The 26,809-nt window shown below is 47.2% G+C and overlaps 1 protein-coding gene across 1 annotated transcript in view; it reads left to right on the top strand.

Annotated features, from left to right (window-relative positions):
- The window catches only part of ANO2 (anoctamin 2), a 321,064-nt gene that overhangs the window by 150,207 nt on the left and 144,048 nt on the right, over positions 1-26,809 (top strand). The window contains exons 11-15 of the mRNA XM_060112253.1: positions 4,143-4,303; positions 11,794-11,876; positions 17,669-17,680; positions 17,920-18,024; positions 21,854-21,856. Of these exons, the coding sequence (XP_059968236.1) occupies positions 4,143-4,303; positions 11,794-11,876; positions 17,669-17,680; positions 17,920-18,024; positions 21,854-21,856 (364 nt within the window). The remainder of the gene's footprint in view (positions 1-4,142; positions 4,304-11,793; positions 11,877-17,668; positions 17,681-17,919; positions 18,025-21,853; positions 21,857-26,809) is intronic.

Genomic DNA, 26,809 nt, shown 5'->3' with positions numbered 1-26,809 from the left:
CAGCTCCGGACACGCAGGCTCAGCAGCCATGACTCACGGGCCCAGCCGCTCCACGGCATGTGGGATCTTCCCGGACCGGGGCACGAACCCGTGTCCCCTGCATCAGCAGGCGGACTCTCAACCACTGTGCCACCAGGGAAGCCCTAATCTTTACCTTTTAAATGAACTAGAATAAGGTAGGACAGAGTAGAATGAAATATAATATGAGTAGTCATCACGAGAAGGAAGTATCAGAATTGTTTCATGACAGTTAATTTAGTGATATAAGTGTTTTGTGAGGAGCGGGTACGTATATACTCACATACTGGAATCTGTGGTAAATTTTTTTAAAACTGTTTTATAACTTTCTATAACAGAAAGGTTTGAAATTGGCTATTATAAAATTTGAAATTTTGGTTGCCAGTTTTTCAGAGTAGGGTGTGGCAAATCAGGAAGGTGGAAATAGAAAAACTTAAGCATACTATGAAGAAGGTTTTGAGAACTGCCCCTTAATCGTAATTGTATGTCTATCAAAAGTCCAAGCTCTACACCTGGCAAAAACTCACAAACTACCAATCCTCATCAACAGAGGAATAGCCTCTAAGTCCCAATACTGAATCCAAACGAATAGTACTCTTCTAGGGTCTGTGTCTATCAGCCACTCCTAAGCATGATTAAAAACTTGCGGGGCTTCCCTGGTGGCGCAGTGGTGGAGAGTCTGCCTGCCGATGCAGGGGACACGGGTTTGTGCCCCGGTCCGGGAAGATCCCACATGCCGCGGAGCGGCTGGGCCCGTGAGCCATGGCCGCTGAGCCTGCGCGTCCGGAGCCTGTGCTTCACAACGGGAGAGGCCACAGCAGTGAGAGGCCCGTGTACCGCAAAAAAAAAAACAAAAAAACAAAAAACAAAAAACTTGCACTCCTCCTGGGATTATTTTAAAGGTTTCTAATTTTGGCATTGAGCCTGGAATTTAGTATCTGTGTATCACTTTAGAAAATGCTTTATTTTGAAAACGGTATAGATTCACAGGAAGTGGTAAAAAGAGTGCAGAGGGCCCAGGGTACCCTTCATCCAGTTTCCACCAGTGATGTTGTCTTATGTAACTACAGTACAGCATCAAAACCAGAAAAGTTACATCGTGTGGAACTTTAAATGGTACCTTGTATCGCCAAGAACTTTGATATGTGAGACACAAGGGTCACTTGTAAATAATAATTCCATATGTGCACGATACATCTATAGAACCTTCCTTGACTTAGCCAGGGGTTGGTTGCATTTGTTCTCCATTTGCTTACACGCCTAGGAAAGAGTGGAGCATTTTTTTAAAGCTGATTAATCTAAACCATATTTTCAAAAATTGGTTAGTTTAGATCTGAGACCTTAATAGCAGATGTTCTGTCTGAATTTCCTGAATAATTGCCTCCCTTTGTGGCTAGTACAGCCCTGTGTCACCTGACCTGTGAGCAGTGGGTCACTCATTGAGGACACCACCCACTCTGGGGTCTTGGTTCACCTGATGGTCAGCCCATTCATCAACCTTTTTCTGCTTCATAGAGAAAATGATAGATTGAAGAAATACACCACTGCATTTATAGCCACTGTTACTTCGAACTAGGAATCTGTGGTGAATGCAGCTAGTGAATGACCCAGACCTGACTTCAGTTCTAGGGGAGCTTCCCCCATCTTTCAGCTTGTCTAGAGGCAGCCTCTTTCAGAGACTATAGAATCCTTTTAATGTCATCCTAAGGCAGAATTTCTCCAGAATTCTGTTCAAATTGCTTGCATCAAAAAACCCAAAAGATGAAACAAAAAACCCCAACCCAATACACGTAGAGCATTCTGACTTCAAACTTAAAAGATGTGAGGAGTATCCATGTACCATGACTGCCATTTTGTACAAATGATTGGCAGTTGACTGCATTCTAATTTTAAAACCAATAATGTACACAGCCCTTAAGTTTCAAAGTGCGCCAAGTTGGTGGCTAATACTTCTTAACTCCTGACCTTTTAGCATTGACTAGTTTTGATTGAGATTAGGTGTTCTAGGATTCCACCCCCTTCTATGTGTAAAAAAAAAAAAAAAAACCCTCCGCAGCACGAGAACTCATGTCTTCTTAGAAATGGCTTAGAAACAAAGCTCTTTACTAGACTTTGTGCAGACCCACTGTTTTCCACGTGAGTCTGTTTTCTAAGAGGTACTCTCCTCTCCAAAAGCAGCAACTCCTCCACCTGGCAGCCAACATGTGTCTGACCCAGAAGACTTAAAATAAACCTTACTCTCCGGTTACCAACAAGCGCATGCCCAGGTGAAGCTAGCACGGCTGAACTTATTATTAAGAAATTACTATTTAATATTGTCTATGTGAGCGAGTCGCCGCTCTTGACACTTGCCAATGGAGAGCTTAGCGGCGAGTCAGTGGCGGAACTGGAATTTATCCTCGGAGACCTAGAGTTTCCATTCTCTCACACAGAAGGCCTTCCGTGCCGTGGCTCATTAAAAACAAACCTGAAAGCTGGGACTTGACAGACAGTGACAGCCCTCGGTGAAACCTTTCGACTGCTTAGCGATGGGGAGCTAGACGCAGGCATCCTGTCGGCTTTTGGGTTTCATCTAATCCCAGGCTTCAGCGCCCAGGTACCAGCTCCCTCCGCCGGCTGCGGCCTCCGACTGTACCGTGCTCGGTAGCGCCCTCTGCTGCCTGTTTCCGGAGGAAACCCAGCTGTGGTTTCAGCCTGGGATCCCCTGCGGCCCCATCACTGTGGCTCCAGCTGCTCTGTGAGAACAGCCAGTGCTTCATTTTCATGAAATTGCCAGTTCTCCACCCTTTTTCCCAAAACCATGAGCTTAGCCATTTACCCATCCCCCAGGGGGAATACTACACACCAGAGTGATGAGTTCATTCATTTTTCCTACCAGAATGTAGTGTGGAGGGTTACTGGGGAAGCCAGTTAGGGCCGAGAATCCTTCGGTTCTTATTTGCAAGCACTCTGATGAGCCTAAATTTATTGGGCCCAGCTAATCACCTAACGAATGAATGGAATTTCAAATATATTCATGAGTCTTGTAATAGAAATACACTGAAAATAGGTGAGAATATAGGTGATGGTTATTTGACTAGTTCTTGGTTCTCCAAGTATCTTGGAATCTAGACTTTGGAAGAATTTACCTTATTCTTCTGGCCTCCCTCATCCCATTTCATGGTTACGATTATTCTTTTTTTTTTCTTTTTGCTTAAAATTTTTTGTTTTTAGAATTTTTATTGGAATATAGTTGCTTTACAAGGTTGTGTTAGTTTCTGCTGTACAGCAAAGTGAATCAGTTATATGTATACACATATCCCGTCTTGCTTGGATTTCCTTTCCATTTAGGTCACCACAGAGCATTGAGTAGAGTTCCCTGTGCTATACAGCAGGTTCTCATTAGTTATCTGTTTTATACATAATATCAATAGTGTATATATGTCAGTCCTAATCTCCCAATTCATCCCACCCCCCCTTTCCCCCTTGGTATCCATACATTTGTTCTCTAGATCTGTGATAATTCTTATTAAGTTGAGGTTACTAATTCCCTTTCTACAAACGGTCACATGGCTGGTGCACTTAGAAATGGGCTTCCAGCCACCTGACTCCATTCTTTTTCACATGGCTTCTCCTTCCAGAGGAAGGAATTGTGTTGGTTCAGCCGCACACTCGTGTTTGTTCAGCTGCACATTCATGTTTGTTCCTCTGTGTGACCAGCCTTACTCACTGATGAGACAGCCCATGCTTGAATGAGGACAATGGAATCTAACCTCTGCTGGGTGATTTATTCACAATTGTTGATGCGCCCCACCAGCCCCATAGACTCAGCACATTTTGAATGGACTTCATGTGGCATTGTCCAATGAACAGCATCTCTGATAGATGGTCACTAACTTTCTGTTGGGCCACTTTTAGTGACGGGGGGCTCCATACCTCCAAAGGTAGCCCATTCATTTTTTAAGACGAGATATAAGAATAACACTTCCAAAGGGAAGAATCCAATTCCAACTCTCTAACACATCTCGCTGTTGGAGTTGATAAGCTCAAGCAGGGATTCGGAAGTGGGAGCTGTTTTGGGGGTGATGGGCTTGGGAAGGGTCCTGCTGGAGCCCCCCTGACCCAGCAGCCTCTGTCTTCTGCAGCAAAGAGATGTGTGACCAAGAGAATGCCTTCACCATGTGTCCCCTGTGTGACAAGTCCTGTGACTACTGGAACCTCAGCTCAGCCTGTGGAACGGCGCAGGCCAGCCACCTGTTTGACAACCCTGCCACTGTCTTCTTCTCCATCTTCATGGCTCTGTGGGGTAAGTTGTCACCATGAGGCTTGCTTCTGTTGGGGGGTACCTTTAAATGGGTACAGTGACCAAGCTCTAAAGCCCATATCCCTCGGTTTACTTCCTTAGTATTTGGTCCTTATATCTTAAAAAGCATTTTTAGGGACAATAGATTTCTCTCCTTTACTCATACATGTGAATAGAACTAAGAATATCCTCCGTGGCTTTATATATATATATTTTTAAAGAGATAGAGTAATGTGAATCTGGTATTAATCTCATGTAGGATTTATTCGGAGATTGAACCCATGCATGCTTTGAAAACTCCTAACACACTCATAGGTACCTCCAGGTACATCTCCTAAGACATGGAAAGTCCTAGATGTCATTTGGTGTCACACTCAGAGTGGTGGGGTGACTGCCACAGTCACGAAGTTAGCTGGGGGTAAAGGTGGGTCCAGACCTGGTCTCTTGCCTCCATGCTCAGTGCAATTCCCGGAACAAGGCGAGTGTAGACTGCAGAGATTTTACTTAATGCCAGAGGGATGTTTTCAATATTCTCACCAAAGGGATCTGTGAAGGAAGGAACAAATAGTTCCTTCATTTTCCTCCTCCTCCCTTCCCCCCAGAGTCTTGGGGTAATAAACTTTCTCTGGGCCACAGCTATCTGACTATAAGCACACGCATGCACACGTGTACACACACACACTTCTATTCTTACAAACTGGGATAACCTGGAATAACCACCCCGCGGTCACTGAACATTTCTAAGAAGACACACCCACGGGTATTAAGGAAGGGACCAAGGGGATATGTTTCAGCCCGTTGGGAGTAGCAGCCTGCCTTTCACTCATCCATCCAGTGCAGGCCCTCATCTTTCCCATCGGATTACAGACCGGTAGGGCCACTGTCCTGCTGCAGAAGCTGCTAGGTTTATCCGTGATTCCAGGGGGCCTGGAGGACACACCAGGATGGGGCCGTGAGTCACACATCCCGGGAGTGTGAGCAGGAGAGAGGCGAGGTGTGTTCTAGCACTGCTGCCAGAACTGGTCCCAGTGGCCTCTGTCCCCTGCGGGCACCTCTACATGGGTGGAGACGGAACCGAGCTGGAAAGATTCCCGCATGACCAGGCCACCGAGGAAGGTGTCCAGCAGAGACTCTGTTCTCCCAGGGAGAAGGACCACTACCCAGGAATGTGGGCAGCGTCAGCCCACAGAATAGAGGCAGGGAGTCGCAGGACAGGGCACTTGTGGCCGTGTAGCTGTGGAACTGTTCACAGGAAGGGTCAGGAGAGCAAACTGAAGCTGCAGCTTGTGGCCCAGGAGGTGCCAGGCGGCTCTGTGCCTGCTTGTCAAAAGGCGGCGTCTTGTAATCACCCCAAATCCATTTGAACCGATTGGAGCGCAAGATACACACTCATGCTTTGATATGCTGCACCCCTCATTCCCATGAATCTGTCTGGCGGATATTACTGTGACTGAGCAGCGGAAGCTTCCTGACTCTGGTCCACAGTCCCTCAAGACCTCTCCTGGGATGCGTGATTCCTGGTCATGGGGAAACTTGGTTTTCTGCTGTACCTTCCCTCCTCTCTGCGATGGATGAATAGATACCTCCCACCCCTTGTGAGGTCTGCGACCGTTTCACCACCCCCAGCTCCCCTGACTTCCTCTCACATAGCATCAGTGCAGGGAAAGCAAATACGGTGGGATTGTGTCAGCGCTTCCTGGCTTAGGGTTTGATTTTGTTATTTTAACAGCCTTGCTGTGTGTTTTATGCGATTGTGTATTTGTTTACAGCAACCACGATCCCCTAGGCATGGCTGCCTACAAATTACAATTAAAAATAATAGTAAATGTTTCTTGTTAAACGTTTACTATTATTTTTAATATGAACAGACCAATCACAAGCACTGAAATTGAAACTGTGATTAAAAATCTTCCAACAAACAAAAGCCCAGGACCAGACGGCTTCACAGGCGAATTCTATCAAACAGTTAGAGAAGAGCTAACACCCATCCTTCTCAAACTCTTCCAAAATAGAGCAGAGGGAGGAACACTCCCAAACTCATTCTACGAGGCCACCATCACCCTGATACCAAAACCAGACAAAGATGTCACAAAGAAAGAAAACTACAGGCCAATATCACTGATGAACATAGATGCAAAAATCCTCAACAAAATACTAGCAAACAGAATCCAACAGCACATTAAAATGATCATACACCGCGATCAAGTGGGGTTTATCCCAGGAATGCAAGGATTCTTCAATATATGCAAATCAATCAATGTGATACACCATATTAACAAACTGAAGGAAAAAAACATATGATCATCTCAATAGATGCAGAAAAAGCTTTTGACAAAATTCAGCACCCATTTATGATAAAAACCCTGCAGAAAGTAGGCATAAAGGGAACTTTCCTCAACATAATAAAGGCCAAATATGACAAACCAACAGCCAACATCATCATCAATGGTGAAAAACTGAAACTGTTTCCTCTAAGATCAGGAACAAGACAAGGTTGCCCACTCTCACTGCTATTATTCAACATAGTTTTGGAAGTTTTAGCCACAGCAATCAGAGAAGAAAAAGAAATAAAAGGAATCCAAATCGGAAAAGAAGAAGTAAAGCTGTCATTGTGTGCAGATGACATGATACTATACATAGAGAATCCTAAAGATGCTACCAGAAAACTACTAGAGGTAATCAATGAATTTGGTAAAGTAGCAGGATACAAAATTAATGCACAGAAGTCTCTTGCATTCCTATACACTAATGATGAAAAATCTGAAAGTGAAATCAAGGAAACACTCCCATTTACCATTGCAACAAAAAGAATAAAATATCTAGGAATAAACCTACTTAAGGAGACAAACGACCTGTATGTAGAAAATTATAAGACAATGATGAAAGAAATTAAAGATGATACAAATAGATGGAGAGATATACCATGTTCTTGGATTGGAAGAATCAACATTGTGAAAATGACTCTACTACCCAAAGCAATCTACAGATTCAATGCAATCCCTATCAAACTACCACTGGCATTTTTCACAGAACTAGAACAAAAAATTTCACAATTTGTATGGAAACACAAAAGACACCGAATAGCCAAAGCAATCTTGAGAACGAAAATTGGAGCTGGAGGAATCAGACTCCCTGACTTCAGACTATAAAGCTACAGTAACCAAGAGAGTATGGTACTGGCACAAAAACAGAAATATAGATCAATGGAACAGGATAGAAAGCCCAGAGATAAACCCACGCACATATGGTCACCTTATCTTTGATAAAGGAGGCAAGAATATACAGTGGAGAAAAGACAGCCTCTTCAATAAGTGGTGCTGGGAAAACTGGACAGGTACATGTAAAAGTATGAAATTAGAACACTCCCTAACACCATACACAAAAATTAGCTCAAAATGGATTAAAGACCTAAATGTAAGGCCAAACACTATAAAACTCTTAGAGGAAAACATAGGCAGAACACTCTATGACATAAATCACAGCAAGATCCTTTTTGACCCACCTCCTAGAGAAATGGAAATAAAAACAAAAATAAACAAATGGGACCTAATGAAACTTAAAAGCTTTTGCACATTAAAGGAAACCATAAACAAGACCAAAAGACAACCCTCAGAATGGGAGAAAATATTTGCAAATGAAGCAACTGATAAAGGGTTAATCTCCAAAATTTACAAGCAGCTCATGCAGCTCAATAACAAAAAACCAAACAACCCAATCCAAAAATGGGCAGAAGATTTAAATAGACATTTCTCCAAAGAAGATACACAGAGTGCCAACAAACACATGAAAGAATGCTCAACATCACTAATCATTAGAGAAATGCAAATCAAAACTACAATGAGATATCATCTCACACCAGTCAGAATGGCCATCATCAAAAAATCTACAAACAATAAATGCTGGAGAGGGTGTGGAGAAAAGGGAGCCCTCTTGTACTGTTGGTGGCAATGTAAATTGATACAGCCACTATGGAGAACAGTATGGAGGTTCCTTAAAAAAACTAAAAATAGAATTACCATATGACCTAGCAATCCCACTACTGGGCATATACCCTGAGAAAACCATAATTCAAAAAGAGTCATGTACCAAAATGTTCATTGCAGCTCTTTTTACAATAGCCAGGACATGGAAGCAACCTAAGTGTCCATCAACAGATGAATGGATAAAGAAGATGTGGCACATATATACAATGGAGTATTACTCAGCCATAAAAAGAAACGAAATTGAGTTATTTGTAGTGAGGTGGATGGACCTAGAGTCTGTCATATAGAGTGAAGTAAGTCAGAAAGAGAAAAACAAATACCGTATGCTAGTACATATATATGGAATCTAAGAAAAAAAAAAAAGGTCATGAAGAACCTAGGGGTAAGACAGGTAAGACGGGAATAAAGACCTAGAGAATGGACTTGAGGATATGGGGAGGGGGAAGGGTAAGCTGTGACAAAGTGAGAGAGTGGCATGGACATATATACACTACCAAACATAAAATAGCTAGCTAGTGGGAAGCAGCCGCATAGCACAGGGAGATCAGCTGGGTGCTTTGTGACCACCTAGAGGGGTGGGATAGGGAGGGTGGGAGGGAGACGCAAGAGGGAGGAGATATGGGGATTTATGTATATGTATAGCTGATGCACTTTGTTATAAAGCAGAAACTAACACACCATTGTAAAGCAACTATACTCCAATAAAGATGTTAAAAAAGTAATAATAGTAATGCCTGTCATTACATGATTATTATGATCAGTGGTGCTGTGCTGGGTGGGCCTGGGCCAGGGCCCAAGCTTTCCAGGGAGAAGGTTGGGAGAATAAGTGATTCTCCACGGAGAGAGAGCGATGAGGCTGCTGGTGGGGCGGGAACAGGGGTCCCTGAGACGGGTCAGCAGGACCCGGGACCAGCAGAGCAGTCAGGCCCAGCTCCTCCAGGGTTCTGGCTTCAAACTCCAGGGAACTTTGGAAAGAGGGTGAAGCCCTATTGAAAAGTAGGGAAGGGAGAAGTAAAGAGATGAGGTTAAGGACAGTGACTTCAGGGTCAGGCAGTCCTAACCGTGGGTCCCAGTCCCGCCTTGTGCCAGCCAACATGCCCAGCCCTGTGTCACTGAAGTCAGTCCTCTTAGCCGAGGTGCTGAGTTAGCCTGGGATGGCGTTGGTCCTCCACCTTGGAGCATCACTGTCCTCATCTCTCAAGCGGGTGAAGTGATACCTGCACCCTAGTGTTCCCGTGACCGTCAGTGGGATGTGCATGCAGAGCACACCGTGTGGTGCCTGGGCGTGATTCCCACCAGGAGCTGTGAGCTGCCCTCCATGGCCACGACGGTCCTCCATGTCCCCGTGACTCCCCCTCAGTGACCCTGTTGCCCCGTCCTCTGTTCCCAGTCTGACTTCTCTCCTTCACGGAGACCTCGGTCTGTGTGCGGAGCCCTCCTCGGTCACTGAGAAGAGGGCAGGAAAAGGGGGGGCGTACTCCTTGTTCGGAGACCATCCCCAGGCCAAGGCCAGGGTCGGGAGCTGGGGTACCCATCCGACAAGGTCTCAAATCCCAGGGAGAAAAGATACAGATCCGTGTACCACGATGCAGCTAGTAGCTAGCATAGCGCCAAGTGAAACAAATGTAGCTTTAAGTAACCATACGTTCAGCCAGCAGGTGGGTGTTTGTTTTGCTCAGCCCGGTGCTGTTCCCAGGTGAACAGAGGCAAGTACGAGCCAAAGAAGAGTTTGCGGTCCTGTTACTACGCCGCAGACCTGAATGGTAGCCGACAGTCCAGTGCGACAGGTAGTGGAGGGCGCCCAGGCTCTCACCAGGGGTGGAGTAGAAAGGTAGGGGTGGCATAGAAAGGTAGGGGTGGCCCCAGGGACTGCCATGCCCCCGCCTCTTCCAGGGCACCAGATCTAAGGGTGTTAGGAGTGCAGAGGAATGGGTGCCTGGGAGGCTGACCTTATGGGACTCGGTCAGGAAAGGATGAGCTGGTCAGGAATGGAGGAGGGCAGCCCTGGAGGGTAGCGTGGGCGAGGGCACAGTTTGCAAAAACTGGGGATGAAGAGGACAGCGAGGCGATGCCTACATCAGCAATGCAGGTGTGAGGTGTGTGCTGACAAATGGTGGGAATAGATGTGGACAGATGGGCTGGGCCAGATACCCAAGGCCCCTGTATCCAGAGGGAAGAGTCTAGACAATAGGGACCCATTGAAAGTTTGGGGGGGGGTGTTGGGATCCTCCCTCTCCCTGCCCCTCTGCACTGCCCAAATGCCATTGCTCTTCAAGGCTCAGCTCAGATGCTCTGGCAGCTGGCACCCTCTCTTCTGCATGCCCCCAGCCTTTTATCTGGGTCATCTTAAGGCCCTGATCGCATTATACCTTGTACTGTAGTTACGTAAAATCTCTTCTTGTAGACTAAACAACTTGAGAGCAAAATCCACATCAGATTTACCTAATCTTCCTCACGATGTCTAGAACGTTGTTTTGTATATTGAAGGTACCTCAGGTCTAGTTTTTTTGTTTTTTGGGTTTTTTTTTTTAATTGGGAATTCATTCAAGCTTGCTTAAATAATAAGAGATTATAAGAAAGTAAGAAGCAAGCTCATGGATGCAGGAAATTAAATATAGCCAGGCCCCTAGGCAACTGGAGCGGGAAGGAGGAATCAGAAACCTCTCTCCTTCTTTCACGTGCTGCATGGTTCGTCCCATTTCTGCTTCTCTTTGTGTCTCTTAGTTTCAGTTTTCAAAAGAGAGAATCTGATTGGCCCATGAGTGGGCTCTGGGTCAGGTGTCCAATCCTGGCATAAGAAGCCATGGCTGTAGGGCAGAGGGGGCTGGTTCTTTCTGGAGCATGTTGGGCTGCCCTTCAAGGGCTGTGGGTGGAGAAGGCAGGCTAACCAACGTGTCGGGACGGTAGGCATTCAACGAGTCTTTGCTAAACAAATGGAAGAATGAGTGAATGGCCCTTTGGGGAGATGCGTCTTCCAGCTGCATGCGGGATGGGGGGCGGGGCACTGAGACCCTGGACTCAGGTAGAACGACTCGGAGATGTTACATAACCGCAGAATGAGGTGATGTGGGCCCAGAGAAGGGAAGTTGTGCTGGGGACAGAAAGATGGAGAAAAAAGTGAGAGGGCTGAGGAAGGTGCAGGAAGAGGGAGCGTATAGGGAAGACGAGGTTTGTCAAAAAAGACCACAAACCATCAAACCCTTCCATTCTTCCTTCCTTTATCCTTCTGTTCTTCCTTCATTTATTGAGATCAGTGTTTACCCTTTTCTTATAACCTAGAAATAGGGAAAGGGTGTGTGTGTGTGTGTGTGTGTGTGTCTCCCTTTAAATATATCTCTTGGGCTCTCCTGGATGTGGAGTATTTTCAGTTGTCCCAGATAGAAGTTGGGGTTGGGGAAGGGAATCAATGCTTTAAAGCAAGTCCCTAAATTTGAAATTTATAAGTTTATCCTCACTTGGGGAACCCTGAGGGTGCTCAGAATTAATAGAATTTTTTCCTTTCTTTTTAAGCTACCATGTTTCTCGAAAACTGGAAGAGATTACAGATGCGACTGGGCTACTTCTGGGATCTGACTGGCATAGAAGAGGAAGAAGTGAGTTCTCTTTGGGTCTTTGCTTTGCTTTGCCCCTGGAAATAGATTGTCTTGAGTGAAATAACTGCTTACATTTGCTATCACGGCAGCCAGTCACCTGCCGAGTCTCGCTGGGGCCCCTTTCCTAGCTTGGCTCCATGGGCCAAGCCAGAGTTGATAGGCACTGAGGCCGAGAGTTGAAATCCTCTCTCTCCTCTTGAGCTGTAAGACCTTGGACTTGATGGGTAGCCAGATGTCCTTGTGACCCTCTCTGGGAAAAAATGGCATGAGAAGCAAGCCTCGTGGTGACCTCGAGGTTTAACTCAACATTCTTCCACCTCCCTTCTTGTTGGTGCTCGAGAGCGTGAAGCCAGAGAATGTGACCCAGAGCACGGACGTGTCTGGATGCTTCTGTGAGCCTGCTGAGGGTCAGGGGGAGGCATGGGTGCTAGGTCTCAGTTGCCCTGATGCTTATGGAGAAGAAAGAACCACTAATCCAGTACCCTGTCAGCCAGGAGAGCGTGTGTGAAACAGGAGCGTGAGCTAAGGGAAAGGGTAGGTTCTTCCGGAGTCTGGTTGTATGGACAGATGATTTTAAAGGATGAAACAAATTGACCTTCCCTCGGGGCTCCTTTGAGAACTAGGGCCCCCTTTGATGTCGGCGAGTTGACGGTGACCTGTGTGGGCCTGCTTGTTCACAGTCATCTTTTCCATGCGCTGCCATTGCCTGAACAGCAAACGTGAATATCGGATAGGGGCTCCCGATGCTGTGGGCAGTGTTGATGAGATGCTGGGGACAGTGTCCAGAGGACCAGGAGGTGCCCCCAGTTGCCAGAGTACCATGTGTGTAGGCTGGCCGAGGGCATATGGCAGCTGCGCGGGGGGCAGACCTTTTCTGTATTCTCCCTCATTCACTGATGTGCCTCTCCTTGGACTCGGGACCTCTGGCTTTGTGACCCTGATGCTTTGTGTCCAAGCTAGTGAAATCCCCAGTTTAGTCTTATTCTCAAGGCTGTGTGGCTCCCTTGTCTGTGATGTGACATCCTCTCCTCTCCTTAAAGCTCCAAGTCGTCAGCTTGCCTTTGAGCAGGTGGGCGTTCCATGACCATGGGTAGAGTTCACGCATTCACTGCATCCCGGTCCTGTGCGTTAAGCAGATACCCGGAGGCTCACAGCATCACGGATTCCGTGGCAAATGAGGGAATATACATATGAATTCTGACTTCAGAGATGATACACATTAGTTGGGAAGATAAGCAACAGAGAATAATAAAGGCAATTGCATTTCTTGGGGAAAGATGGCCAAAGTAGTGCTTCCGATGGGAAGAGCTGTCGAAGTGGGACTGTGTGGGTGATTTTGTCCTATTGGTTCGATTTGATTCTGGGGAGAAAGAGAGAGAGGAGAGAGGAGAGAGCTGTGGCTGGGTGTGGGGAGGTGGTGGGCGTACAGGTCCTCCTCTCCTACAGCAGGGCCTAGGAGGTCTCCAGGGAAGAGAAGAAGAAGCAGCCTGGCATCCAAGCCTGTGTGGGGACAGAAACAAGCTAAGTGTGTGTGAGTCTTCTGAGCAGCGCTGAGGAGGCCAGCAGGTCTGCCTGTGAAAGAGGAAGTGTAAACACACTCACACAGAGAAAGGCATCCGTTATGACTCAGTGCCCTTGAAATCTCAGTCCCTGGCAGGAGTGGGATGCTAAGCTATTTTGGTTTCTGCAGCCAGGTTTCCTGTTTCCTGTGTAACCCGATAAGCCATGGTCACTTCCTGGGAGGGGCGTGATTTCAGTAACTCCTATGCGGGCTGAGAGAGAGGCCTGGCCAAGCCTGGGTTCACCCCTGGCGCAAAGAGCTGGTCCTGACGGGCTCTCTGTGTGAGGTTACTGGGGGCGGGTCAGTTCTGCAGCATGGAGGATGTGCCCCCCGTGTGCAAGCCCAGGGCCAGGCGTGGTTGAGAGGGGGGAGGGCAGCTGTGTCTTTCCTTCCATGTATTTAGATTTTGGACTCAGATATTAAGCACGCTTTAAATTGAGTTAGATCTGAACATGCACATCAGGCGCCTGCTATGGACCAGGTTTTGGTTTGGGACATGGAACTCCCTCAGGCACAGTCTCTGAGCATCTCCAAAGGGTTGCATTCAACTAAGGGCTTCTCTGGTCTCTGAATAATTAGAATACAACGGTGAGTTTGAGAGAAATTCCTTCCGGTCTAAAAAATGTTTTGTTTTGTTTTGTTTTTTAAATCAGGGTTTTGAAGACTGGTTGAATTTTAATGAACAGCGAAGGGAGGAATGGGTACCCACAGGAGGAAACAGCCGACAGGAGCCTTGATCCAGGGAAGCTCAGGGTGTGGCTCAGAGTCAGCGGGATACCTGGAAGGTCTAGTTGGCTGCAGGGAACGGGGGTTGGGCTGCAGTCGGGGGCAGAGCAACAGATGCAGGCTGGTGGCTAGGCCAGGGAGGGTCCCGATTGCTGGTCTGTATCCCCTTAGGCCATGGGAGGGCATGGAGGGCAGGATTGGAAGGCATTTGTGACTTGCCCTAGGCCTTGAATGAAGTGTTGTGGGCAGATTTAACCTACATTCACATGGGGAGCAAGAGGATGGCAGACACCACCTGGGCTCCGGGGAGGAGGTTGCAAGGGTCCTTGAAGGTCATGATGAGAACTTTTTTTCTGTTGTAACCGGATGTTGTCTCCGCGTCTCAGGGATCCTGCCACGGCCAGCTGTCTGTAACCCTCAGACAGCCTTCTTCCCTGTGGTCTTCGCTAGGAAGCAGCCCTTCGGCAGTGGGGGGGAGAGTGCTAACTCTCACAGAGACCAGAGCCACCCATCCTCTGTTCCTCCCGCCTGGGGTGCACACACCACGTGGGACGCCAAGGAAAGCAGCAGGGGTGGGGCTCAAAGCGGGGAGGAGGAGAAGGGGGCTGGAGAACCCACCTCCTGGGGCAGCAGCCCCTGGCCCAGGGGCCTCCCTGTGGAACCGGCTGGGATGGCCCGAGAGACCCCTTTGAGGGCCGTCGAAGGAGGCCTGCCAGACCTCAGGAGTCTTCGCTCTGAGATGGGATGGCCTTCAGCTCAGTGGCCTCTCTTGCCTGCTTAGCTGCTGCAGTCAGGCCCCATGTGTCCCTGGGACCCCTCAGAGGGGGTGGTCTTGATGCAGACGTCCTCCCGTCCCTCTCTCTCCCACCCGTGTCTACCACGTCAGGCTTAGCTTCCTGTCACATAGGACGCAAGATCCCTTGCCTTCCCCCCAGCGCGTGGTGGCGTGCTTCTCCTCCCAGACCTTCCAGCCTCACGGGCCTGCATTCTCTCCTGGGCTCCTTCCAGGCTTTGCACCGGCTCTTCCCTCTGCCTGGAAGGCTCCAGTCTCCACCTGCCCTAACCTTTCTTAGCTTTTCCATCCCAACCAGAACGTTGCCCTCCTCTGGCTGGCCTTCCCTCAATCCCCATTCTGAAGCAGCCAGCCTGACATTTCTTCTGTTGCTCTTATCCCCACCTGCTGGTTTCTTATTTATGGGTTTGTTGGCTTACTGTCACCTTCCTCCACTTGGAGATAAGCTCCTGGTTCGCAGCCTCAGAGCCTGAAAAAGAGCTCCCAAGAGCTCGGAACACAGTAGATGCTTGATAACTCTTTGTTGGAGACATTTGTTGACTGGATCTCCGGGTTTACCTCTGTAGATCAGCGAAGGCTGGTCCTGAGCTGGCCTGGGGCCTTCTTTCAGGCCAGCTCCTGAGGGAAGCAACCAGGTGGAAGTAGCTTTGCAAAATATTTCCCAGAGTCTTGGCAGGAGGGGTTATGTATTTGTGATGATTTGGCATCAGACCCCATCCAGGGTGGCCGTGTTTAAGGCTGGGTATATTGGAGCAACCCTCACAGGGTCCAGATTCTGCTCTGGCCAGGAGCTCATTTGTCCAGGTCCCTGCCTTTGAGGAATCCTGTGACCTCACCCGACCTTCTTGGCTGTGAGCAGTGAGATCCTTGTCTGACCTGCTTTAGCTGGAAAGCAGAGCAGCCTGACACTCTGCTTTGAGAGCCTCGGACTCCTGTCTGCGTGCCAAGAGCTCTCAGCTTGTTCTAAACAGATGAGGAGGGTCTGAACTGGGGCCCAGAGTGCAGTGAAGTGGGCCACAGCCACCACCAGAGGGACGTGAGGACACTCCTCTACGTGATGTCATGTCTTCGGAAAGTCAGGGGCAGGTCAGGAGCATCCTACAGTCAGTAGGGAAGGCCCCTCAGCTCCTTTGTCGAGGATGACAGGATAGACGCAGTTCTCGCTTGAAGGGCTTTAGAATCCAGAGGACGGTACAAAAAGACACGGCTTTAGTTCTATAGTTAAAATCTTCCATAGGAATAATATAGAGGAAAAGCAGCCAAATTTCAGAGGCCATGGAGGAAAACGTCACAGCACATTTCTCAAAGTATTTCTGCAGGAGGTTAATTGTTGGAGGTGAAAAAAGTTTTGTGGGACATGGTGGGTTGAAGAAGACTCGGCAGGTGTCTTTACAGGAGAACTTCTCAGAGCTTTTATTAGGCTGTTGTGACTCTCAGGGGACACACTGTATGGTATTTTCCAATCTGTTAGACCCTGGAATCCGTTTTTAGCTAAAACCCTCCTGGCACACACATTAGGAAATGCTGCGTTGGAGGATGGGGGAAGGGGAGAGATGAAATGAAGTGAACTTCGCAAGCGTTGAGAGATTTCTGTGTTCTCCCCACGGTGCTAATAACTGCGAGAAGCAAAATAATGGAGACCAGGTAGTGGATTCTTATCTTAGGATAAAAAGATTCCCACATGCAGAACAACTAGGAAACAATAAAAGAAGATGACATAATCAAGCTTACACGTGTCGTGTGAGCTATAAAACTCTAGAATGTTTGAGAGGAGGAGACTCCACCAGCTGTGTTTCAGCAGGCAGAGGAGGGCCCATCTCCGAGGGTGGGACTGCACCGTGGAGCCCGGGTGATGATGGAGAGCCTTCAGGACTCTGGAATGGCTCCTCCTCTGTTGTACTGGTTATTCTTATTAGTCACGTGCAGAGTTTCTCCTCTCCGGCATCGTGGCATGTCTCGGGAAAGCCAGAGACAGGTCAGGAGCCCAGCTTGTTGGCGTTGAGAATCTCTGAGGCCTGAGCAGTGATGAGGGAATGTGTATTCTCTGTGTCCGCTGGGAGCCAGCTCCGGAATCCCTGCCTGGGAGCTCTCGGTAAACGATGCAGGAATGTGAAGTCCTCACACTGGTAGATGGTAGTCCTTGGAAGCTGCAGGGAAGACGCACCAGTGTGGCCGGGTGTACACGGTTAAGCTCTCTTTGAAGTAAGTCACACGTCTTCCCGCCCCAGCATCTGCACTGATGGGACCGTGGCCTTGTTGATCAGCCAGGCACTCTTTCCCATGCCTGGTGACTCACTATCCAGGTTTATATGGCTGAGTGTCCCTGTACTGTCTCCTGAGCATCAGTGTGCTTGCTAATGAGTTACTCACCAAGGCTGAATAGCAAACAGGTCCAGGCAAGTGAGTTTTAAGATTCCCTGTGGGCACCTTCAGCTTTGATGTTTACAGGCGGCCGTTTTTAGCTTGCGGAGGAATGGCGCAGGGAAGACGTTTGGTCCTTGCCCTGACTCCCAGCGGGGGGGCACGTCTGTTTCTCCAGCTGGGGTTTGGCTCATTGCAACTTAAAGTTGAGGCCTGAGGATAGATAGTGGGATGACCAGAGGTAGCCCCGGGCCTTTGGTCAAACTGCTGTGCGCAGCACGGGGCTCCTTTTTGTATCGGCTCCTAGATAATGCTTCCTTTCTCTTTTCTCAACACGGGCACCGCCCCCAGGAACGTGCTCAGGTTTGGTTTTCAGTGTGATAACAAGTGGTGTGTGTCCCCCTCTCCCGCCACAGTGTGTCCCTGGTCTCGACGCCTCGTGGTTGTGTGTGGTGTGGCAGTTGTGTGTAGCGTGGCAGCCCTTGTCCTGTAGCATCTGACCCCATGACCTGACTTACTGTCCTCGTGGTGTCTGGTCATACCCCGCGGGCCAAGATGGCCCTCCGCCTGTTTACTGACCACTCTGTGACTCTGGGTTTTAGGAACACTCCCGGCCTGAGTATGAAACCAAAGTTCGGGAAAAGATGCTGATGGAGAGCGACAAGTCTCTGGTCCAGAAATTGGGAACCGGTGGGACCGAGGATGCGGTAAGATGCTGGCACCTGGTGCTTGCCTTCCTTTTTTTTTTCTTAAGATCCTATTGTCATTTCACTGGGAATGCCTTCGCGGATGGAGACTGGGCTGTGAGAAGGGCTGACAGCGGTGGGACAGGACGGAAAGAGAGCATGACGTCTCTCCGTGTCACGTGGGCAGAGGTTGTGGGGAACAGGCCCCTGCCATGACTTGATTTATCTCTCCTTCCCGGGTGGTAATGTCTGGATGAAATGGGAGAGCAGGTCGGGAAAGAAAGAAACCGTTTCAGACCTGGCTCCTCTGGACTCTTATCACCTACACGTCGAACAGCAATAGCAACCACCGCCAGACCAGCCAGCACAGTGACAGCTAACCTTTATTCAGTCCTTGCTGCGGGCCAGGCACTGTTCTCAGCTCACTGTGTCATTTTATTCTCAAAATAAACTTACGCGGCTGGTGCAATTTTTCTGTAAATGAAAACTAATGAAGAAAGGTAGGTCCACCGCTTAAGTCTTTGGCCGGAGGTCACCCAGACAGTGAATGGTGGGTGAATCTGGGATTCCAACCCAGGCGAGTCTCTGACAGTCTGGACATCTAACCGCTGTGCAAGGATCAATCGAGAAATGGCCCTTAGGGCTGGCAGAGGCAAGTCCACGCCTGTATTTGCCTGAGCTGCTCATACACTCTTCCTCACATTTCATTTTCTCTGGATGGGCCTCCAAAGTATGGAGGTGATTGTGAGTTGTATTTCTGAGTTTTATGGTGGCATTCAGACATCGAAACAGAGCTTCAGGATCTGTGCTGTGATCTGTAAATACTCGCAGTGCCTGTGAGGTGGGGGCTCCTCTTTGGCACCGCCCGTCTCCTCTGAGTGCCACCCTTTTTTGAAACCAAGAGAGTGTGTGTGTGTGTGGATGTCTTTCCTAATCTGGTCCCTGAAAAAAATTCAACGAGATCGACAATCTGTTGTTTTTACACGTGTCTTTTCTCCATCTTGGATTCGAATTAAAATTTCATTTAATTTTACATTCTTTAAGTTGGAACCATTCATGTTAACATGCAAATGTATTCAAGCACCAATACGGAGAATGTGGTGTTTTTAAGCCCAGAATACTAGCTGTCTTTCTTTCTTTTTTCCTTTAAGAAAGCAGGACTTAGAAGAGAAAGGGGGTGGCTGTCTAAGTTATTATTTCCCTAGAAAAAAGTAAGTCCAAGACCGCCAGTTATTTGGGGAAAAAAATGAATTCATTCTTAGGAAAGAGTAATCATCACCATCACCCTCATGAGAAAGCAAACATATTGTGTCCTGTCGGGTTTGGCAATCCTATGCAACCTTCTTTCTCCACCCCAGGGCAATATACAATGGATAATTTTATGGAAATCACATGTAACTTCTAATGACCACTGTCTCATTTAATTTTAATTCCATAGACGGGAGTGCCGAGGAGCTGGAACTGTGTACACTGAGGCTGTGGTTCTGATATAAACACTGCTTGGATGTATTATATGCACGATAGGTCAGATAACTTTCAAGAACCATGAATAATTGAAAAACATCTGAATGCATTATGAATGATACATATGTTTATGTGTTAGCATTCAACATCTATTTTCATTACACTGTTGAGAACGTAAAGCTCAAAGCATCTAATGCCTTACGGGCATTGGGGGGAAAATGACCTTCCCAAATGAGCAGTGTAAGATAAAAATGGCCTGGAATTTGATTGTCAGCATCCTTCTTGTGTTCCCTCCATTCTGTTAATACTGGAAATGCTTCTGTTCTTGCTGTAAATCTACCCAAGGGTGGGAGATGAAGGGAGGAGCACATATTGCTGTCTGATGGGAGGGATGCTTCTCTTGCCTACTGGAAGAGTTGAGGTCAACACCCATGGCAAAACAGGGTTCTAGGGTGGGATATTTAGGAAAGGCACATTCTTCTGGGAAACAGACAAGGACCAAGAATCAAAGTCTAGATGACAGTCTTGGATGTGCTTCTTTCATCCCAGAGGCTTACTTTGGTTCTGCCTTCTTTGTAACCCTGAGGCTTCATGTCCCATCTCTCTTTATATTCCTTCCTCTTGAATGATAAAAGCTACCATTTATCGAGGCCCAGATGGTAGAGAAAATTACCAAAGACCACATAGCTAGTTGTGGGAGAGTTAGAGTTAGCAGTCATCCGCAGCTCCACCTCATCCCCAAGGCCCATTGCTTCTCAAAAAATTTTTTTTAAAGATATCAAGTTCATTTTATAAAACTTCTTTATAAGTGATTTAATTCTCAGACCATAACATTCACCCATTTAAATGAGACAATTCGATGGTTTTTAGTATATTCACAGTTTTGTGCTGTCATCCCCACACTCTAAGTTTAAAATATTTGTATCACCTTAAAAAGAAACTCTATACCCTGGGAAGCAAGTAATGTATTAATACTTTCTGTTTCAATAGGTTTGCCTCTTCTGGACTTCCATGTACATGAAATCTTGCAAAATGTGGTATTTCTCCTCTTTCACTTAGCAGAATGTTTTCATGATTCATCCACGTTGTAGCTCTGTCTGTTCTTCATTCTTTTTTATTGCCAAATAATATTCCATATTTTGGATATACCCAGTTTTATTTGTACATTCATCAGTTGATGGACAGTTGGATGGCTTTCACTTTTTGGCTATTATGAACAATGCTGCTATGAACATTCGTGTACCAGGTTTTGGGCGCATGTATGTTTTCACATCTTTTGGATATATACATAAGAGTAGAATTACTGGGTCATATGGAAACTCTGTGTTTAACATTTTGAAGGACTGCTATAATATTTTTCAAAGTGGCTTCACCATTTTGCATGCCAACCAGCAATGCATGAGGGCTCTTAATTTCTCCACATCCTCACCAACACTTGTTATCTGTCTTTTTTTTTTTTTTTTTTGTGGTACGCGGGACTCTCACTGTTGTGGCCTCTCCCGTTGTGGAGCACAGGCTCCAGACGTGCAGGCTCAGCGGCCATGGCTCACGGGCCCAGCCGCTCTGCGGCATGTGGGATCTTCCCGGACCGGGGCACAAACCCGTGTCCCCTGCATTGGCAGGCGGACTCTCCACCACTGCGCCGCCAGGGAAGCCCTATCTGTCTTTTTAATTTTATCCATTCTAGTTGTGTGCAGTGGTATTTCATTGCAGTTTGAATTAGCATTTCCCTAATGACCAGTGATGTTGAACATCCTTTCACGTGCTTATTGGCAGTTTTTATGGCTCCTTTGGAAAAATGTCTATTCAAATCCTTTGCTCATTTTTAAAGGTGGGTTAATTGTCTTTTCATTATTGTATGAAGAGTTACTTACATAATCTGAACACCAGTCTCTTATCAGATAATACGATTTACAAATATTTTCTCCCATTCTGTGGATTTTTAAAATTTAATTGATGATACAGTTTGCTGCACAAAAGTTTTTTGATGTAGTTCAATTTATCTGTTTTTCCTGTTGTCATTTGTGCTTTTGTGTCATATCTAAGAAACCACTGCTTAATCCAGTGTCACAGAGATATACTGCCAGGGTTTCTTCTAAGAATTTTACAATGTTAGCTCTTACATTTAGGTCTATGATCCATTTTGAGTTAATTTTTGTGTATGATATAAGTAAGGGGTCCAAATTCATCTTTTGCATGAATATTTAGTTTTTCTAGCCCCATTTGTTGAAAAGATTATTTTCTCCATTGAATTATCTTGTCAGCCTCATCAAAAATCAATTCACCATAAATGTAAGAGTTCATTTCTGGGCACTCAATTCTGTTCCATTAATCTATATGTCTGGCCAATACCACATTGTCTTGATTAATTACTGCACCTGTGTAGGAAGTTTTGAAATTGGAATGTGACTGAATTTGTGCTTCTTTTCCAAAATTGTTTTGACAATTCTGGGTGTCTCGCATTTCCATATGAATTTTATGACCAGCTTGTCAATTTCTGCAAACAAAGCAAGATGGAATTGTTGATAGGGATTGAGCTGAATCTGTAGATTAATCCAGGCAGTAGCACCGTCATAACAATGGTAAGTCTTCTAATCTATGAACATGTTATATTTTTCCATTTCTTTAGATCTTCTTTAATTTCTTTCAAAAATGTTTTATAGTTTCAGAGTACAGGTCTTGCACATCTTTCGTTAAATTTGTTCATAATTGTTTTATTCTTTTCCGTGTGATTGCAAATATAATTGTTTTCTTAATTCCACTTTTGGATTGTTCATTGCTAGTATATAGAAATATAGTTGATTTTTGTGTATTGATTTTATATGCCACAACTTTGCTGAACTCATTTATTAATTTTGGCAGTCTTTAGTGGATTCTTTAGGGTTTTTTCTATTTATAAGATCATGTCATCTTGAAGAGAGATAGTTTCACTTCTTCGTTTCCCAGCCTGGTTGCATTTTTCTCTCTCTCTCTCCATCCTCCGCCCCTTCCCCCTTTTCTTCCTAATTGCCCTGACTAGAATCTCTTGCACAGTGTTGAATAGAGGTGATGAGAATTGACTTCCTTGTCTTGTTCTTGATCTCAGCATTAATTATGATGTTAGCTAGCTGCGACCTGTTGCTCTTTAACTCTCTCTATAAGGCTCCCCTAAGGAGAATTCACGTCATATCACCAGGTGGCCAGGCCCATCTCAGGTCTCTCCCGCTTCAGCTGTCACGTGGGGAGATTGGATTGTAGCCTCTGCAGTTCTGAGAGTCGGTCCTTTTCTTTGCTGATGTGAAAGAATCATGTTGGTCATTAGCCCATAACTTTGGGGGACAGGCAGTCTCTTGTTTATTTTAGGTGGTGGTAATTTGGCCATTTTAATATCTACTGTTATGCTTTTCAAGGGTGTGGGCACAGAGAGGATGGTAAAATAGTGAGGTTAGAAGTAATATTTATGGAGTGCCCACTCTGTGTGGGTCTCTACAGGTTTTCTTTCATTTAAGTCTCAAAACCATTATTATTCCCATTTTATATGTTAGGAAACTGAGGCTTATTTATCTAGAAAGGAGGAACTCGCTCAGTGCTTGTATATGGCCAGACGGTCTGACTCAAGGACAACGCTCTTGATCTCTATGCTCCTCTGCCTTTAGAGTGTTTGCCCCTCAGCAGATCCTCAGACACCTGTGAAGAATCATGGTTGGTTCTCTTTCTCTTTCTAAAGGCAGGAAGGAACGTGGTGTTTGTTGGAAAGAAGGGTACGAGACAACCAGCGACCCTACATTGTCTTTAGTGGTTTTGTGTAAACTTTGGTGGGCTGACGCTGTATTTCCACCAAGGACACCAGTGAGTAGAATTAGCTCAGTTTCCAGCAGAAGGTTCAACAGACAGTAGGGAACACTGGGGACGATAAACACAGAGATATATTGTGTTTCCGAGGAAGAGTATGGAGCTGGAACTTCTAATAAGAGAATAGGCTTGTTTTATTTATTTATTTATTTTTCTCCTGGATTAGTTGGAATCTTTTCTGGAATAGTCTATCCTGGACAGATTTGCAGTTTTCCTCAAGTTTCCCTCCAGGGCAAGATTTTTCTCTGTTCATACAAGACGATAAAGCTCTAAGTTGGGAACAGCTGGCAAGGTGCTGTGGCTGGCGGGATTGGGGGGCGGTCCTGATCTCTGCCTCTCACCCCTCTGACCCTTCTCATCCCAGCCATAACTCCTTTCCTTTAATATAATTCGTGCCAGTGAGGATGTCCTCAGAAAACAGAGCTCCTGCCCCAGAGTTCAAAAGAGGTAAAATAATCTGAGGAACTAATTATAAAGCTGTTAGGAGTGGGGAAATCAAGGCACACAGGCTGGCGAGGCGAAGCAAAGATTAGCATCAGGAGGGGGCTGCTCCCACTCTTAGGGCTGGGAGGACCAGGAGCGAGGTGGTATCGCCAGAACCCGGTGGGTGCTGGTGCCCCGCAGGAGGTGCAGCTCTTTCTGGAGCAGGTAGAGGGGGTGGAGGAGAAACACCCTGAATTTCCACCTCCTGCCCTTGAGTTGGACGCCAGTGCCCCCCGTTGGCCAAATCTAACCACAAGTCAGTTGATAAATCATTCCGGGAAATATGGTTTTCAGGCTTCAGCACCTGGCAGAGGAAAGGAACAGCGGGGCGGAGCTCCAAGGGGCAATGGCAAAGGACCGGCACAAAGGTCCAGGCATAGATCAGCATCACTTTGGGACCCGCTAGCCACTGATCGATCACTTATGCCAGGTCTTCCCACTGGGGAGTTGAGAGGCTGTTGGAGGATAAAAATGTGGCAGAAAGCACAAGAATGCTGCCCGCTGACACGAGGAATGGATACATGAATGGTCAGGGACTCTGGCAGTCCCAGGCTGTTGAGAACGTTCACATGAGGGGGGTGGGTGTCCTCTGTGTGTGTGTGTGTGTGTGTGTGTGTGTGTGTGTGTGATGGTGCCATCGGAGTGACACAGGTGAGCTCAGATACCTGAAGGCTTCAGTGAGGAGGGAAACAGTATTTTTGTGTCAAGGAGCAGGGAGCACGTGACAAGCTGGAAAATGGCACCGGTGGGTCCTGAGAGGATCTTCTACAAAACCTGTCACTGAAGGGACTTTAAAACGAAAATCCCACTGAACTAGTCCCAGGAGCTTACCTCCCGGGACTTGCTGTTTATCCAGGGTGGGCGTGAAGCTGCCTGCAATGCTGCATTTAATGAACGTTTTATGGGGAACAGTTGCCAAGAGGAGGCCCGTGGATTGACGGGTGTTAACTTACTGCTCAGCGCACCACCCTGGGGACAATTATTTTAAAACAAAAGTCATCTAAAGTTAAAGTATTGAAACATTTACGACACATGCCAAATGGACATGTGGAATAAATTATGCATCGTTGAGAGCCTTTGCTGGGAGGCTGGAGGACAGCAGGAGGAGGCTGGGGGCTGTCAGAGCTGGGGAGCAGGGCTCAGGGTTCCCGTCTGGGGGACCGAGGGGCAGTTTTCAGAATGTCCTGTGGAACAGAGTTCCCTCCAGCCCTCTTTTGGAGGCACTCAAAACCACTGGAGGGTCAAAAAAAAAAAAAAAAAAAAGAGAGAATGATTCTCCATAGTTCTCTCAGACTCTTCTTAGGGATGAAGAAGGTTCCTCGTTGGCAAAAGGAAAGCCTGGGAACAGAAAGCGACTCAGTTGGTTGAAGCATCACATAGCGAGGAGATGAGGGAAAGCTGGACCCTGGGCCCGTTTCTGGAAACATTGATTTGCATCAGGGCCCACGGCCTCTCCTCCTGTTCGTTCTCTGCTGTTCCGTGGGCTCTCAGCGTGAAGGCTGAGCTCTGCACCGTGGGGCCGGTCTGGGTCTGCATCACCCGCAGTCCTCGGGAGCTGACGGAATAACCGGTGGGAAGGAGGCCAGAGGGCAGCCGGAGGCGCTGGGCCCGGGGCTCTCAGACCAGCCCCCGGATGGGCAAGCACTGACCGAGGCCTGCTCAGCTCTGAAACCCCGCCTCTGGTGCCGCGTACCCCGAACTTCTCATGTTTGGTGAGAGGGACAGTGAAACAGGTCCCTCTGTACAGTGCAGCTCCCTGGGTGGAGCACGGCTTACAACGTAGACCTGCTACGGAAGGCCGCCCCCAGCAATTTTATGTACTTTCTTTTTTATTAATGTAATTTAATTTTATTGATTTGTTTATCGATTGATTATTCATTTTTATTCATTGTCTCCAGTTCTGGCTCCTCCGTTTCTGTCTGTCTGTCTCTCTGGCTCTCATTCTGCCATCTCGCAGGGAGTGGCCCCCCTTCGCACCCATGGTTCCCCCTACCCCTCCCCGGGGCATCCTCACCCAGGGAAATGGGTCAGTGAGCCAAGGAGCAGAGAAGTGGACGTGGCCGGGGACTGGGGAGTCACCCGTTTGACTACAGGATGGGGGCGTCGTCTTAGGAGGAGCTGAGGACTTGAATTGGGAATTTCAGGGCTCGGCTTCCCTCTCCCTCACTGGGGGGGTCCGGCCCCAGGCAGGCGGGGACGTGTGGACCTTGCCAGTTGCTTCCGGGCAACAGCTCCAGACCGGCCAAGGGACAGAGGTGTCTCTGCCACAGCAGCAAACGCGATGGGAGTGGAGCAAGCAGAGTCCCCGGAAAGCCCCCAGGGACGCTGGCTGCCACCCCGGGAATCAGTGTGGAAGGAAGTGAGGAAGCATGGAAGTTTCCTAAGAAGGAGCCTCTCTGCACAGAATTTAGCACTGGCGGAAGTGGAGTTGAAGGCTAAGTTGGTGTGTGGGTACGTGAACATTGCAGGGGTTTTACTTATCACCATATAAATTATACACGAGAACATTCTTCTCAAGAGAAATCCCACATTGCAGGTAAAACACAAGTCTCCCTGGACTGCATCTCTCCCAGTGTTAACTGTCCCCCTGGAGAGAGCTCCAGTTAGCAGCTTGGCTTGTATCTTTCCAGACCTTTCCTTATGCACTTTTATTCTTGTATGAACCTGTGTTTGCTTTGGTTATGGGTTTCTTTACACACCGCTCACACACTCACATTCAGGAGAGAGCCATGAACAAATGGTCTCATTATGTCAAGGAAGTTTCTTAAGTCAGGAAGACTGTTTCCCAAACTTTGCCCCCCCCAGGGCACCCCAGGGTGCCACAGGGAACTCACAAAAGTCATGGCGTTTTTAAACACCTTTGAGGGCAGTCCAGCAGTACCTGGCATCTGTCAGACACTGCAGGAGCCGCTACCCCAGCAGGGTCAGCGTTAAAACGCAAGACATGCCCACCAGCATCACGGCGTCTTAGAGAAGCTGAGTTTCCTGTAGCAGCAGCACAGCTTCTGCACAAAGTTGTTGTGACACG

This window comes from Mesoplodon densirostris, chromosome 11 (genome assembly GCF_025265405.1).
Source record: "Mesoplodon densirostris isolate mMesDen1 chromosome 11, mMesDen1 primary haplotype, whole genome shotgun sequence".
In the NCBI taxonomy this organism is placed as follows: Eukaryota; Metazoa; Chordata; class Mammalia; order Artiodactyla; family Ziphiidae; genus Mesoplodon; species Mesoplodon densirostris.
The sequence above is the reverse complement of the archived record's forward strand: the minus strand, read 5'-3'. Positions and strand labels throughout refer to the sequence as shown.